At 29.5% G+C, this 15,422-nt stretch overlaps 1 protein-coding gene across 12 annotated transcripts in view; it reads right to left on the reverse strand.

Moving 5' to 3' along the window:
* Positions 1–1,098: 1,098 nt before the first annotated feature.
* LOC126750925 (low-density lipoprotein receptor) overlaps positions 1,099–15,422 on the reverse strand; it is a 410,401-nt gene continuing 396,077 nt past the window's right edge. For all 12 annotated transcript variants that reach the window (XM_050460728.1, XM_050460724.1, XM_050460726.1 and 9 more), the window contains 2 exons: positions 2,774–2,810; positions 1,099–2,742 (listed from right to left, as the gene is read on the reverse strand). In XM_050460728.1, coding sequence (XP_050316685.1) covers positions 2,723–2,742; positions 2,774–2,810 — 57 coding nt within the window. In that variant the 3' untranslated portion in view covers positions 1,099–2,722. The remainder of the gene's footprint in view (positions 2,743–2,773; positions 2,811–15,422) is intronic.

Genomic DNA, 15,422 nt, shown 5'->3' on the forward strand with positions numbered 1-15,422 from the left:
AAATTTGTAGCGTTTGAGACGAAGAACAACTTGAAAAGATGCAAGAGCTGAGAGAGAGGTCTATGCAAACAATCCAGCTTTGATTCAGGTTTTGGAGCAAAACATCGCGTGTGTCATGCGCCAGTTACTAGTCGAAATGCTCGAACGAGTCATCGAAAATTAGACTCAACGGATGGACTATTTGAGACGTAACCGCGGCCAATATTTGAAAGAGATAAACTTCCAAAGATAAATGCCAAGAAGATAATTTCGAATGATATTAAGTAAGGAGTTACATGGATTTACGGGTTTTAAAAAATCGATTTTTTATGGTTTTATTAAATCCCACAACACCTTTAGAATATTGTCTTAAATTTTCAAGTTGATCCAAGTAATAGTTTCGGCGATGCAGCTTTGATTTTGATTTGTGCGCTCGAGGCTAGTTAGACTAAGTGCGCCATCTTTAAAGGCGTTTTTCTCGAAACTGTGTTTTTGAATTCGATGGGCAAGATTTCTCAAGAACTACTCAACCGATCTTCATGAAATTATACACAGGTCTCTGAGCTACATTTCTTAAAGACTTGGACGAAGGATTTTATTTTCGATTAAAACTATTCAAAAAAATGTCGCAAAATTTTCACTGAAATTTTCATTTTAAAATCTCTGCCAAAACTACAATTTTCAGTTTTTTTTCCTTCGCCCAAGATCTATGTTAAGGTTTTAACTAAAAACGCATTTTTTCACTTAGATGATCCTGTAAAGAGTTATCCTGCCAACGCAGGCGGTTTATTTTTCCGAGGAGTTACCGGAAAGGTCGTCGCAATGGCAAAAATCAAAAATTTCAGAATTTCTTTGTTAATGGTATATGTTTGAAGCAATAAAAAATTCAAATAAAATATATTTAATTCTTTTTATGAAAAAAAAAACTTGTTTGAAAAGCGCTGTTTATTATCCAAGAAAACCCCTTAAAAAGGAACGGCACCACGAAATGGATCACCCTTCATTATTATTAAGTTTTCTTGCAAATTCATTTCATAATTTTCTTTGACTTTGGCGTCCGCTGCCAAAATCTTAAACTCTGTAACAAGATAATTTCTGGTAATTAAAAAGACGTGCGAGTTGCAATTTAAACATTTTACATTCCTTTTATTTATTTAATTACTTATTTCTCACATTACAATTTATTTATTTTATTTTTAAATTGAGTTAATTTTTTCCTTTGTGGTTTTCCAATTGTGTCTTCAGTAATTTATAACTGTTATTATGGCTATTGTGGTGTCTGTGTCGGTGTTAGTGGTGTTGTGTCTGCAAGTGTGTGTGTGTCTGTGTGTGAGTGCGCATTTTTATACGCATTCCTAAGCAAATTTTTGTATTTTAAAATATTGCTGCTTTCATACAAATATAGTTTTGTACAAATATTTTTTTAGTTACAGTTTTCAGTTTTCAATTTTTGATTTCATTTTTAACTATTTAAATTGCTATTTGCTTGCATTGTACTAAGAATAAATAAATTTAAAATTTATACACTTTTTTGTTGCTTTTCAAGCGCCTAAACGTTACATAAGTGTTAATTTTTGGAAATTTCAATTAATTCAATTAAAGACTCAACAATTCTAAACAATTTAAAAGCATACATTTGTGTATGTATGTATTTACATGTGCGTGCATGTGTGTGTATGTATGTGTGCGTGCGGCGAGCGCATTGGCGCAGCGCAAATTATGGGTGTGTGTGTGCAGTAAAGTGGTTTGTAGTGGGTGTTGCCTTTCCAATAGTCCGGTTGTCAGTCGAAGTCGGCCAAGTTAAATAACTCGTGCATTTTTCGGCTTTCTGGTTGACAGTGAGTGCGTTTGCGTGGCTGTGTGTATGTGTGCGTATTTACTTGACTTCAGCAATCGCTCATTTTCCTGTGCGTGTATGTGTGTGTTGTCTGTTGCTAAATCTCCGTCTGTGTTGTTGTTGCACTTATTTAGCTAGTGTAAGTTGAAGTGTTTCAAACTTTGTTGAATTTGCATAATGTCTTTCCAGGCAGTCGGTCTTTCTGTTTGTGTTTGGCGTGTTTTATGTTTACAATTACAGGACTAGCTTCCCAATGGAACTGAGCATTATGGTTTTCTAGTTGATTAGCTGTTACGTTGTTTTTGTATTTGTTGTGGTTCCGTTTTGTTTTCTTTTTCATTGATCATGGTTGTTGCTGCAACAAATGTGTGCAAAAATCACTTTGCATGACTGTAGTCTTTCAGGCTTTGCTATACGTTTCAAGCAATTGCATCAATCTGCTTTGATTATATTGATTTTTACTAGTAAATTGCTTGAATTGTCTTCTTTAGCTCACTGAAATGAGCATACATATAGCAACTGTACTTTAAGCCTTCCTTTTAGCCAGTCCTCTTATCATCAAATAAATTCGCTAGCATGAACCATGTATTCAGTAATCTCCGCCGGCATTATTTACGGTTTAGTGTGTGTGATCTGACTTTTATTATTTGTTCGCTTTTTCATATTTTTCCTGCAATATTTTTAGTCTTTTACTTTGTTTTTGGATTTTGTCTTTTTAACTGTTGTTGCATGTTAAAATGAGTAGCATTTTTTTGGCAGCGTATATGAGATGGGCGTGTCGCCCATCTGTGTAGCTTCTGACTGTGGTGGTGTGCGATGCTTGTTTGGTGTTTTTCGTATGAGTGATATGTGGTGTTGAGTTAAGCATGGCAAAAACGAAAATTATAAAAAGAAATAAAATAATAATTATGAGCGTAATGATGGGTAGTCTGCTGAGAGCATAAGCTCTTCACACACACTCCGTGCCAGCTGCGGCGTTCAACGGCTCCTTGGACTGCAAGTAGAGAAAAGGACGAAAAAGCAGAAAAGTAAAAATTAGTTTGAGATTCGCAGCGTTGTAGTTATATATACATAGAACAAGGCATGTACAAAAGCAAGTGTTGAAGGTGTAAAGTTTTTTTGGCAAAATATGAATTTTTAGACTGAAGCTTTTCAAATGGTACGTAAATATTAAGCAATATTTATAAAATTATATTACAGAAATAAAATTATGTTATTTGGATAAATTACCTTGGTAAACAATATACATTAAATAAACAAATATTAAATTGCACACTTAATAACAGCTTAAATTCTAGGCAATTAACAAAAAATAATATAAATAATTAATAATAATGATAATAACAACAGAAATATATGTATGTACATTTATTTGTTTGCGAGTCCCACTGAAATTTCAGTTTTTGTGCTAAAAAAAAGTACCCAACGTAAACAAGCAATTAAATTAATTTATTTTTTCCATGCATTTAAGTAGCTATTCTAGTCTAGAAATAAAAAAAAATCGTTTTTTGTTTTTTATATTTTCAAAGTTTAACTATTCAAGAATATGTCTAATTGAAGCTTTAAATAAACAAAAAACTTTTAAAAAGTATCTCCCATGCAAGGTTTTTAAAATTTCAATTTATTTTCGACAAAATAGGTTTGTGCTGAGCCCTCATCCAAACCGGTTCGGTCAATTCGCGAAACATTAAATGCGTTTTTTATTCGAAACTGTCTTTTCAAAACGGTACACACGATTTCTCAGATTTAGCGATTTACTTGCAATTTTTAGAGAGTCCTCTTAATAGAATTGTGTATGTCTGGAACTATTTATGTGACCTATAAAATTTTTAAATTTTTTACTGTTTAAAAAAAATCGATAAAATCAAAAAATTGGTACAAAAAATATTTTTACTATTAAATAAATATACACAGTCAAAAAAAAAGATAAAAATATATTTTTTTGGTTTTCAAATTAGATATATTTATTTTCTTTTTCAAATAATAAAATTTAATTAAAATTAATTGCGTAAATTAAAAACAAATTACATTTTTCGGAAATTTTTTTATTTTTAATTAACATAAATTAAATTAATTTTTTGATTTTTTTAATTTTATTTATTTTTAACTAAAACTTAATTTTTTTTATTAAAAGAATGGTAGTGAAAAAATAAATTTTATTTTTAATTAAATTAGATAAAAAAAATTAGTTTTATTAATAAATAAAAAAATTCAGAAAAAATTAATTTAAATTAAAAAAATAAAAAACAAAATCGACACAGTCAAACCAAGTGATAAAAAAAATTAATTTTTGTTTGGTTTTCAGAAAGCCGCCACTTTGCAAACAAACAGTTTTCCAACTTTTCTGTTGAACCAGACATCGAGACATTATTATAAAATAATATTTTTTATTTTTTTCTCGGTTGCATATTGCTAGAGATTTTGAAATCGTGTTTATGATTATATGCCTATTTTTTGAAATCCCCCACTTTAGCAGTTGGTTTTTTTAATTTGAAATTTTTTTTTATTTGTTGAAAATCCTTTATTCTTGTAATCTTAATAAATAGCTAATAAAAAAATGAATAGTAGAAATATGAATTGGCTTTTTACTGACACTTCAAAAAAATTGTCGAAAATCATGTCTATAGACTATAACAGCCTCAACTTTTGGATAAATTCTTTTCCAAAGCAATTAAGCTTACAATGTGGAAAAAGTATATTATAATACAAACTTTAGCGCTACGCAGAATATTCTTTTCCATAAAAGCATGTCTTTAAAAGTTATATGCAGTTAAGGAGTTACAAGGGTTTCAAAAAATTTATTTTTTTATGGTCTTCTTAAATTCCACAACACCTTCAGAATACTGTCCTAAATTTTCAAGTTGATCTGAGTAATAGTTTCGGAGATACGGCCTTGAGAACTTGTGCGCTCGAGGCTAACTAGGCTAAGTACGTCGTCTTTAAACGCGTTTTTCTCGAAACTGTGTTTTTGAAGTCGGTTGGCAAGTTTTTTCGAGAACTACTCAACCGATTAAAATTTGAGATACATTTATTAAAGACTTGGACGAACGTTTTTTTCTCGATTACAACTACATATATGAAAAAAAAATGTCGCGAAATTTTAATTTTTTTGTAAAAATGTCTGCCAAAAATCCATTTTAAATTTTTTTTCCTTCGTCCAAGTTCTAAATTAAGGTTTTAACTAAAACACGTATTTTTCTCTTTTCACTTTAGCTGTTCCTGTAAAGAGTTGTTCTGCCAACGCGGGTGTATCTTTTTTCCGAGAGATCACTGGAAATTTTAAAATATTTTTTTTTGCAAAAACTTCAGAATTTCTTTGTTAATAGTGAATGTTGGTAACAATACAAAATTCGAATTAAATATTTAATGTTTGATATGAGAAAAAAATTGTTGAAAACAATTTGTTTTTTACCAAAGGAACCCCATATAACCCCTTAAATAATCAAAATGTACTGAGCATTCATGCAAGTGTCTTATAAATTCTATGTTGCGCATACGACATGGTGACCGTAGGAATATTCGGTATATTCACACAAGTGCTTTAATAATTTTGTGTTGCTCATACCACATGTCGTACCATATGAAAGCTCAGTATGTTCATATAAGCGTTTTATACGTTCTGTGTTGCTCATACGACACGGTGTACTTTATGAATGCTCAGTACACTTAATGAATAATTATAGCTGCGCATAAGTTTTATAGGAATGGATTTGTGGAAAAATTCATGCGGACCTTTTTTGTTGAACGCTAAATTTTGTATTCGAATATTATAGTATCTTTCATGGTTGTAGGTTTACTTCATGAAAGTCTCAAGCTATATACAGGTGATAAAACCATGAAGAAATATAAATGAACTACAACTCTGTAGAGTTGAAATTAAAAGGAAATATTACTAAAATCGAATAGCGAAATATTTTTCGTCTACAAATTAAACTTAAACAATGAAAGTTGATAGGAATTATCAATGATATCTCTGAAATATGTGTGATATGTTTGTATATTCGTCATTTTTTTTTAATAATTTGAGGCTGTTGGCAGCACCTGTTTGACTTTATGGTCGGTTTCACCTAAATTTCGCTGTCAGCGTGCGTTTATGTAAATAAATATGTTGACTTGCCAACATAGAAATACAAAAAAATATTTAATATTAAATGTGCTCTGGATAGAAAACTAAACAAATGTGAAATTAATGCAACAATTTCCAGGCAGTTTGTGGTTTCTAATTGGTCGCAATGAATCGCACATTTAGTTTAATAAATATTAATTTATATAAATGCGAGTTTAGCATGATTAAGTGTATTTATATAACTACCTAACTACATTACTGATGCAAAATATTATATAAATGAGTATAAATTTTCGTAGCTGTGCGTTCGGTGAGTTGCACTTGCGGTCAGCTAGAAAAACGTCGAAATGTAAATATGCACGAGTATGTGTATGTTTGCTGTATGAAAATTGGTAAACAGTTGCAATTTGGTTGATTTCGGCTGGTAGTCATCATGCAAAATATTTATAGCGAAAAACCATTAATCCATATTACCAATATTACCAACAAATACTCGTATACATGCAATCATATTTATATAAGTGAAATTAATGTGCGCACTAATGGAGGCCAAATACACTATAAATACACTTTGCAGCGAACATTTTACATGCCAAAACAAAACAAGCATACCAAAAGCAAAATAATAAAACTAAACGCTTTTGTATTGGAATGTAACTTCTGCATGCTTTTAAATTATTTGCTTTCCAAAAAGCACATTTCTTTTTGCAATATTTCAAAGCATCCATTTAATCACGGTTGTGATTGCGTTATTTATGTATGTACTACGTGGATGCGCATAATCAACATTCAGCGCTAAGCTGTCATTTAAAACGAGTTCATTGATTTCGTAGGCAACCAGCACAATGCCCGTGGCGTCAGCGCCACAGAAACCAAGCTTCAGCCACATTCAAATTAAATGTGACAACATGCTGCTTTTGTGGTCGCCAAACCGCAGCGAACTGCAGGAGGTTGCAGCGCGTAGTCGCTAAAACCAGTGCCACGCAACCGTAACCGCAAAAATTTGCTGCAACATTGTGTGGCGTATATTCTACCTGATTTGCCCTATTGATTTGCAGTAGCTCAGTGAATGCATGCAATTTTTCAGCACAAATGAAGAGTGTGCACTATTTTGCGAAAAGAGCGATTGTTGTTGGTTTTAAAAGTACGGTAATAATAAAAAAATGCAAATAACTTTGTTTTGGAATGCTGAAATAGGTGAGAAGCGTTTAGGTTGTGATCATTTGTGAGAGTTAGGTTAGATGAAAATATGACTCAAGAAAAAGACCTCAGTTTGTATGACAAATATATGCCACAGTGACTCGATCTCAACAATTTTTACAGAGATTGTGCTATTGTCTTGGAGAATAACAAATGCCAAATTTCTTGAGAATATCTCGAGAAATAAAAACATTTTTCATACAAGAACTTCAGCTTGATCGCTCAGTTTGTATGGCAGCTACAAAAAAAAAATCAGAGATTACACTATTGCCTTAAGGAAAAATCCATGCCAAATTTCTTGCAAATATCTCGTTAAATAAAAAAGTTTTCTATATAAGCACTAGATTTCGTTCGTTCAGTTTGTATGGCAAGTATAAGCTATAGCGGTCCGATATCGAGCTTCTTGCTATGAAAAGAACCTTTGAAATTTTTGAATCGATATCACAAAAACTGAGAGATTCATTCGCATATAAGAGACAGTCGGACGGACAGACGGACAAGGCTAAATCGACTCAGCTTGTCTTTATTTCATAGGAACTCTTACTTGTAATTTTAGGTGTTACAAGCATTGTGGGGGCAGAATGAGGTTAAAGCTACTCATTTTTGATTGGTTTGGTTTACACTTTTCCAACGATATATTTTATTGCCTAAATTCGCTATCAAAAAGCAGCTTTTGCAATAAGTGACCGGAAAATATTTCTTTATTCCGAGTTTTACATCAACTCTAAGCAGCATTGGAAATATTTTTGATAAAATATGCAAGACTGCTATGTAATCATTGCTATTTTCACAATAATCTTACACAATTTGTATTAATCAATCAAAAGCGGTTAAAAAAGCAAACCGTTACAGCATATATGCATGAATGATTGACAGTAATTCCTTATGATTGGCGCTGGAGTTGCGCCTTAACGCTGGTTTATTTATATAAATATTATATAATGGATAAGCAATCTCAGTTAACAGCTATGGAAGAGTGCTCAGACATTTTGACAGATAGATTACACTGTGCAACCAAAAATAGCGCATGCCTCATATGAATGGATATTGTTGGCTCAGAGGAATGAACAAATATTTGATTACTTCAACATAAATTCGCACAAATACAGGTAACTATTATTGTGTTTTGCTGTTGTATATAATAATATATAAATAATAATATTATATATATAATGAAATATATTGTGGATGCCACGTTGACTGACACATTGGCAGCTTCCACGCATAGCTAGAGGTCACATTAAATTATTTTTACGAATTTTCTCATACAAGTTTGTGCAAAGAACTAAAAAAGGAATTAAATGATTTTGCAAATGAGCGTAAATTTGATAACATAGATAAATACTTTCATAAATCATTTAATCGTTTACTGTGAAGGCAAAAGCGGCATAATTTGCTTCATGCTTTGCTTAGCTGGCATTAGCATTGAAATGATAATCGCAAGCGAAATCTTTCCATGTATTATTTGACATTTGCATAATTATGCAAATTGCCACAAACGCACAATTAGTGATTTTCTAGAGTAAATATATAAATATATATTTATGAATGCGTGTGCGTTTAGTTTGGCAGCTAAAATGTCAAGGTGTTACTTACACTGCAGTACAATGAAGAGAGTTCAGTTGTTTATTGAATAATTTGCGTAAGGATTGAAATGCGCTGTGGTAGTATATCGAGGCGATTTATAGTAGATGACGATTAATATGGCTTTTGTATGCTTACGGCAAATTAAGTAACTATTGTACCAGTGAGCGTACTTACACATTAAATTACAGAAGATATATACATATAACGAATTGTCAAATTTTTTAAGTTTAATGCTTCAAAGGTTATGCTTGATATTTCATTTAAAATATTTATTTAATTTAAAATAAATAAATGAAGTTTAAAAATAAATAAAAAAAAAATTATGCATTTGTTTAACATATAAAAAAAAAATTAATTAAGAAATGTTACTTAACTTAATTTAAGATAAAATTAATTTTTCGGAGATTTTTTATTTTTAATTAAATTCCTTTGGTGTATTTTTTTATTTTTAATTAAAAACATTTTTATAATAATTAATTAAATTAAATTTTATTTTTAATTAAAAAATAATTGAAATTTTTTAAATCAAAATTAAATAAAAGAATTAATTTTGTTGAAAATTAAAAAAAAAAAGAATTTAAAAAAAATTTCGAAAAAATAAATTTAAATTAATTAAAATTAAAATTATGAAAAAATAATAAATTAAAGAAACATTAAAGAATTCCGAAAAATGTAATTAGTAACAAAAAAAATATGAAAAATTTAATTTTTTATTAAGAATATTTAAAAAAGTGTTAAATTTGAAATTTTATTTTTAATTAAAATAAATAAGTGTAACAATTTTTTTATTATGAATTAACTTTTTTGGGAGTTTTCTTATTTTTCATAAAATTGTTATTTTTATTTTTACTTCAATAAAATTTTATTTTTAATTAAAATAAATAAAAAATTAATTTTAAATTAATTTTATATTAATTAAAAGCACAGAAAAAAATCCGAAAAAGTAAATTTGTATTTAATTTAAATAAATTTTTGATTAAAATAATTATGTATATGTGACCTGGTCTACGAAAAGGGAGCTAACGTGCGAAAACTAGTTTTCTGGGAAAAGCTGTTAAAAATAATCGTCAGTTTCTCATTATCTCATTAATTGTTCTCCTTTTTTTTGACACCTAAGCCCCCTTTCCGTAGACCAGGTCACATATATTAAATTTAGTAGTAATAATATTTTTTTCCTTTAATTATATTAATTTTAGTGCAATTTTTATGTTTTTAATTAAATTAGTATAAAAAAATGCTATGTTTAATATTTTTAACAAAAAAAAAAAAAAAATTGGAAAAAATTAAATTAAATTAAATTAGAATATTAATTTAATTAAACATTATAACAATTCCAAAAAAAAAAATTAATAAAAAATTTTAATTTTTTTAATAATTAAATTTAAAAATGTTGAATTTTAAATTTTGCTTTTAATTATATTAAGTAGGTAAATAAAATTAAATTTTTTTAGTATAAAGTAATTTTTTCGAGAGTTTTTTTTATTCTTGAATAAAATTATTTTTTAAGTTTATTTAAATTAATAAAAAAAATTTGTTTTAAGAAAAATTAAAAAATTTGCAAAATAATTAATTAAAAATAAATAAATCGAAAAAAATAAATTTATTTTTACTTAGATTAAGTTAATAAATTAATACGTTTTAAATTAAATTAAGTAAAAAAATTAAATTTATATTCAGTTAAATTAAAAATAAAGTAAATTTTATTTTTAACTAAAAAACTTAGTTTAATTAAGAATAAAAAAATAAATTTATTTTTAATTAAAATAAATAAATTTTAATTTTTATTTAAACTAACAAATATATAAAACTAATCCTTTTCTAATTAAAAAAATTTTTTTGTTAATTTTTGGAGTTCGGTTGTAGAAATTCCTGTCTTAGATAACCTAAAAAAAGCTCAGCAAATTTGAAATTCGAATGAATTCGTAATTTATTTGAAATTATTACAACTTAAGCTTTCCTAAGAAAACTAAATTTTTTTGATATTTTTATATTTTTTTAACACGCTTATATAACACATTAGATATTGTAGTGGCACAAATGGACTGTCTTGTGTATTAAAAGTGAGTTTATGGCAAAAAAATTAATTTTAGTAAATAAATAACTTTCTTTTGTTATATTAAATTTATAATAATAATTGTGAACGGCACATTAAAGTAAAAAAAAAATTAACTAAAAAAAGGTAAAATTAATTTCTTAAAAATCAGTTTCTAAATTATTTTAGCGCATTTAATATTTAATTATTATTATTATTTGTTTTTACTAATTTTGATTTTATGCTCTTTTTTATGCTCATTTGCCCATCAATTCATTTTAGTCCTTGTAGACCGCAGGCAAATTTAATCTATTAGCTATTTCAGCGAGATCTGCTAATTGACTCAATTAAGATTATATTCAATAACCTATTCAATATTTGTGTACTTAATTTAAATTTAGCATTAGTTTTGTGTAAAAGTTTGCATTTTGCGCCTCCACTTGTATTAATTAATTTGTAATTGATTATCGTAAGCATTATGGTTTTCTTGGTGTTATTTGTTGTGTTGTTGCTGTGTACTCCTTATTATGTAAAGTGTTGTTTGTTGTACTTTAAATCCTCGAGTGTAGCAGCAATTCCTTGGAAAAACAGTAAATGCGAATTGTGGTAAACTTACATGTATTGCAATAATGGAACACGGGAAGGTTATTACTAATTGGAGACTTAAAAGATTATGATTACAATGCTAGTATAAATGCAGCTATGGCATAACCAAGTATCATTAACATTAACAAGTTGTGGAAAAAATTATGAAATGAAAACGAAGAAGAGAAAATTATAATATTTTTTAATTAATTTACTTATTAATTCGTTCATAATGAAAGATAATGAAAAGTCAGCTTATAGTGAGAACACAGAGTCTAGTCTTCCTGCGAAAAAGGTTCACATTTCGCATGAATTTGAGTTTCATTACCCAACTTTTAATTTTCGTGGAATACATTTTTTCAGAGTAAATTGCGCAAGCAGCGTTGCCTTTACAGAGCTTTGTATTCACTTATACTGCGCATTGCACTGTTATTGAAGAGCTGCTGTTCGGCATAAAATGCAACTATGCCGCTTGTCAATATTTATTAAAACTCGAGCAAATTCACCTGAAATGAGTAAATAGTACTGTGGAAACCGACTCAAAGTTACACAAGCGAAATGTCTGCGCGTGCAAACAATATCACGAGTCTCAAACAATACCATGTGTCTCAAAAACAAAAAATATCACAAAATAGCAACAACAAAAAATTGTAATAAAATCCTTTGATATGTTAACTGCAAACGCTGGTAAGTCTCAATGTTTTGTACGACCAATGCGCAGTCATCAAAAACAGTAGAGGAGTTTTTATGAGTTTTTAGGTTAATAGGTCTGCAGCGGCTCAGTGAACTGAGTGCCATAATTGCGCATTTCTTAAATGATTTCGTTTTACTTTTTTTCAAATATTTTTCAGTCATTTGTTTAAGCTGGCATTTTTTCGCGTTATTAATATTTGTGATCTGCTTATTTGCTCGCGCACATAATTTTTCATTTCGCATAATGAAGAAAAAACCGAACCACTGTGGCACACTGAAGCATTGCACAGCGTTGCATTTACATTGTACACGTGTGTCGTTTGCAAAAAAGGTATTGCACGCCATTTAAAGAAATAATAATAAAAATTTTAAAAGTTCAAACACTTAAAATATACGAAACGGCATACATACATAAATAGACAGTTAGTTGTTGTGAAACACTTACATACATATATATATATATATATATGACATTAATAAATACATGAGTGCTAGACTATACACGCTCATACACAAACACATAACCAACCAACAAACAACAAGTATAACAACAATGCACGGTATAGAAAGAGAACGAGTGAGGGAGCGTGCGTTTGTATGTATATATTTACAATGTGTCATTGGGAAGGGTAAAATGCGAGTTAAACTATGCAAATCGATATACTGTTTGTTTGTAAAGATGTTCGCTTATGTGCAAATTTTTTTTTATATATCTATAGTTACTACATAGGTTGCATATAGCCAGAGGTACAAAGGCTTCAGCCAGCAAGTTTTAATTATTAAGGAGCAGTTTTAATTATGGAAAATTCAAATATTTAATAAAAATTCATACAAGCAAAAAATTTGCCTTGTATTATTTACAACAAAAATGAAAATAGAAAAAAGTAATTAAATGAAGAAAAATGTTTAAATAACACCAAAACCCGTTCACTGCAGTTGCACTGAAGCTAGAATCCTTTTCGTGAAAATATCAAACCATATAAAGAAATTTTCGCTGCAAAAACTTATTTTTGACAGTTCAGTTTGTATGGCAGCTATATGCTAATACACTCCGATGTGAAAAATTTTATATAGGAAAGGTAGAATTGCTTTGAACAAAAGCATATGCCAAATTTCTTGAAAATATCTTTGTAGTGAGAAAGTTTTTCATACAAGAACTTCATTTTGATTGTTCAGTTTGTATGGCAGCTATATGCTAAAGTACTCCGATTTTAAAAATTTTACGTAAAAATTTAAGCGCTATCTGATATAATAATCTGTGCCAAATTTATTGAAAATACCTGTAGGAATAAAAAAGTTTTTCATACAAGAACTTCATTTTGATCATTCAGTTTGTATGACAGCTATATGCTAAATTACTCCGATGTAAAAATTTGATGCAGAAGTTATAGAGTTATCTGGAGTTATAAGCTGTGCCAAATTTCTTGAAAATATCTCGTGAAATAAAAAAGTTTTTCATACAAGAACTTCATTTTGATTGTTCAGTTTGTATGACAGCTATATGCTATATTGGTCCGATTTTGAACATTTCTTCGGAGGCTATATCGTTGGCCTGGAAAACAAGCTGTGCACAGTTTGGAGAAGATATCTTGTCAAATAAAAAAGCTTGCCATATAAGAACTTCATTTGGAATCTTCAGTTTGTATGGCAAACACATGGAGTACATAGAACATGACTAAATCGACTAAGCTCGTCACGCTGACAATTTATATATTTGCATATTTCTGGTTTAGAGCCTTCGACGATTTCTTCTAAGTGCTACAAACTTCGTGCCAAACTTAATATACCCTCTTCAAGGTAAATAAACGCAAACGAAATCGAGAAAAAGTTATCGAAAACAACAAGTAATAATTTACCATATAGTAAAAGAAAAACTGGACGCAACGAAATCCATAAAGAAAATTAAAAAGCTAATAATTCCTCGTATTTAATGCATACACACTTCTTTTTTTTTGTTTTAGTGTTTGGTAAAAATGGGTCGAGGTTACTAATTTGTGTATTATATTGCTTTCAAGTACTTACCGCTAAGTGAAAAGCTGCTTGTTCGCCCCGTTAACTACAAAACATGGCAATGCCTCGCACTTCCAAAAGCAAATGCATTTCGTTTTATACAATGAGAAGAATATGAAAATGCAATTTCTTCTGGCGCAATAGCTTTTTTTTTATCTCCCATTGTCGACTGGCTTGCAAGTGCGCTCGCAGCATGATAATTTCAGGGGAGAGAAAGAGAGAAGACAAAAAAAAAAACAAAACGCAACACGAAAAGAAAACGAACAAATGGCATATGTGGAGCAGTGACAAGTTTTCGAATGCAAGAAATTGGGTATTACGAGTGCACTGTATGAATTTCATGTGTGTTGATCTTGTGGTGGTGAGGTTGTTGGGGTTGTGGTTTCTTGTGTTGTGGCTGTTGTTGTTGTTTGAATTTATTTGCTTTATGCTGCGCGGTTCACTGTTTCATGTTTGCATAAATCAACAGGAATTTATATGTTGCGTGGAAAATAAAAAATTATTGAAATAATATATGCTGCCTTTCTGCAGCGTGAACTGTCTGTGGGTTTTGTTTTGAGGTTATGTCCTAGTTGTAATGCAAATGTTTTAAACAACTTTTTGGTATCTTATTTTGCTTTGTACGCTCACATGAGTATCGAACCTCAATAACTTTCGAAGGTGGCACATTAGGCATACGCCAAAGCAGTTGTATGTCATAGGCTGCAGAGGCATACCTAACTAACAGTAAGAGATAATATGCATAGAACTTGTGGAACAGGGCGCATGAGTAATATGTTGATTTGAATAGCTCGTTGTACGGGGCGTATAAGTGATCTGTTGGTTGGAATTGCAATATGTACAGGGCGTCTGAGTAATTTGCAGGTTGGAATGGCAAGTTATACGTAGCGTATGAGTGATCTGCTTTTTGGAATGGTAAACTGTAGGGGGCGTATGAGTAATATGTTGATTGGAATAGCTAATTGTACGGGACGTATGAGTAATATGTTGATTAGGATAACTAGTTGTACAGGCGTATGAGTGATCTATTGGTTGGAGTAACTCACGGTTGGAATGGCAAGATGTATGGGGCGTATGAGCGATCTTCTTGTTGCGAATTTATCCATTATCAAAATTTTATTTTAAATACAGAATTTTGGGATTAAAATTGAAACATTTTATTTCTAATTACAAAATTGGAATTAAAAATTAATAAAATATAATTCACTTGAATGTGTCAGTTTGCCGCCTACTGCACTAGAATTTGGATTATTGTTTATTTAAATTTGAATCCCGAATTTGAATTATTTTTTTTATTAAGTGTATAAGTATTTTTGATTAGAAATGTGAAAATTATTTCTTATTCATATTTTTGGGATTATAAAATAAATAAAAATTAATTTAAATTTCAATTCAATTATTTTTTAATGCATTATTTGCAACATTGGGCTATT

This window comes from Bactrocera neohumeralis, chromosome 2 (genome assembly GCF_024586455.1).
Source record: "Bactrocera neohumeralis isolate Rockhampton chromosome 2, APGP_CSIRO_Bneo_wtdbg2-racon-allhic-juicebox.fasta_v2, whole genome shotgun sequence".
Lineage (NCBI taxonomy): Eukaryota > Metazoa > Arthropoda > Insecta > Diptera > Tephritidae > Bactrocera > Bactrocera neohumeralis.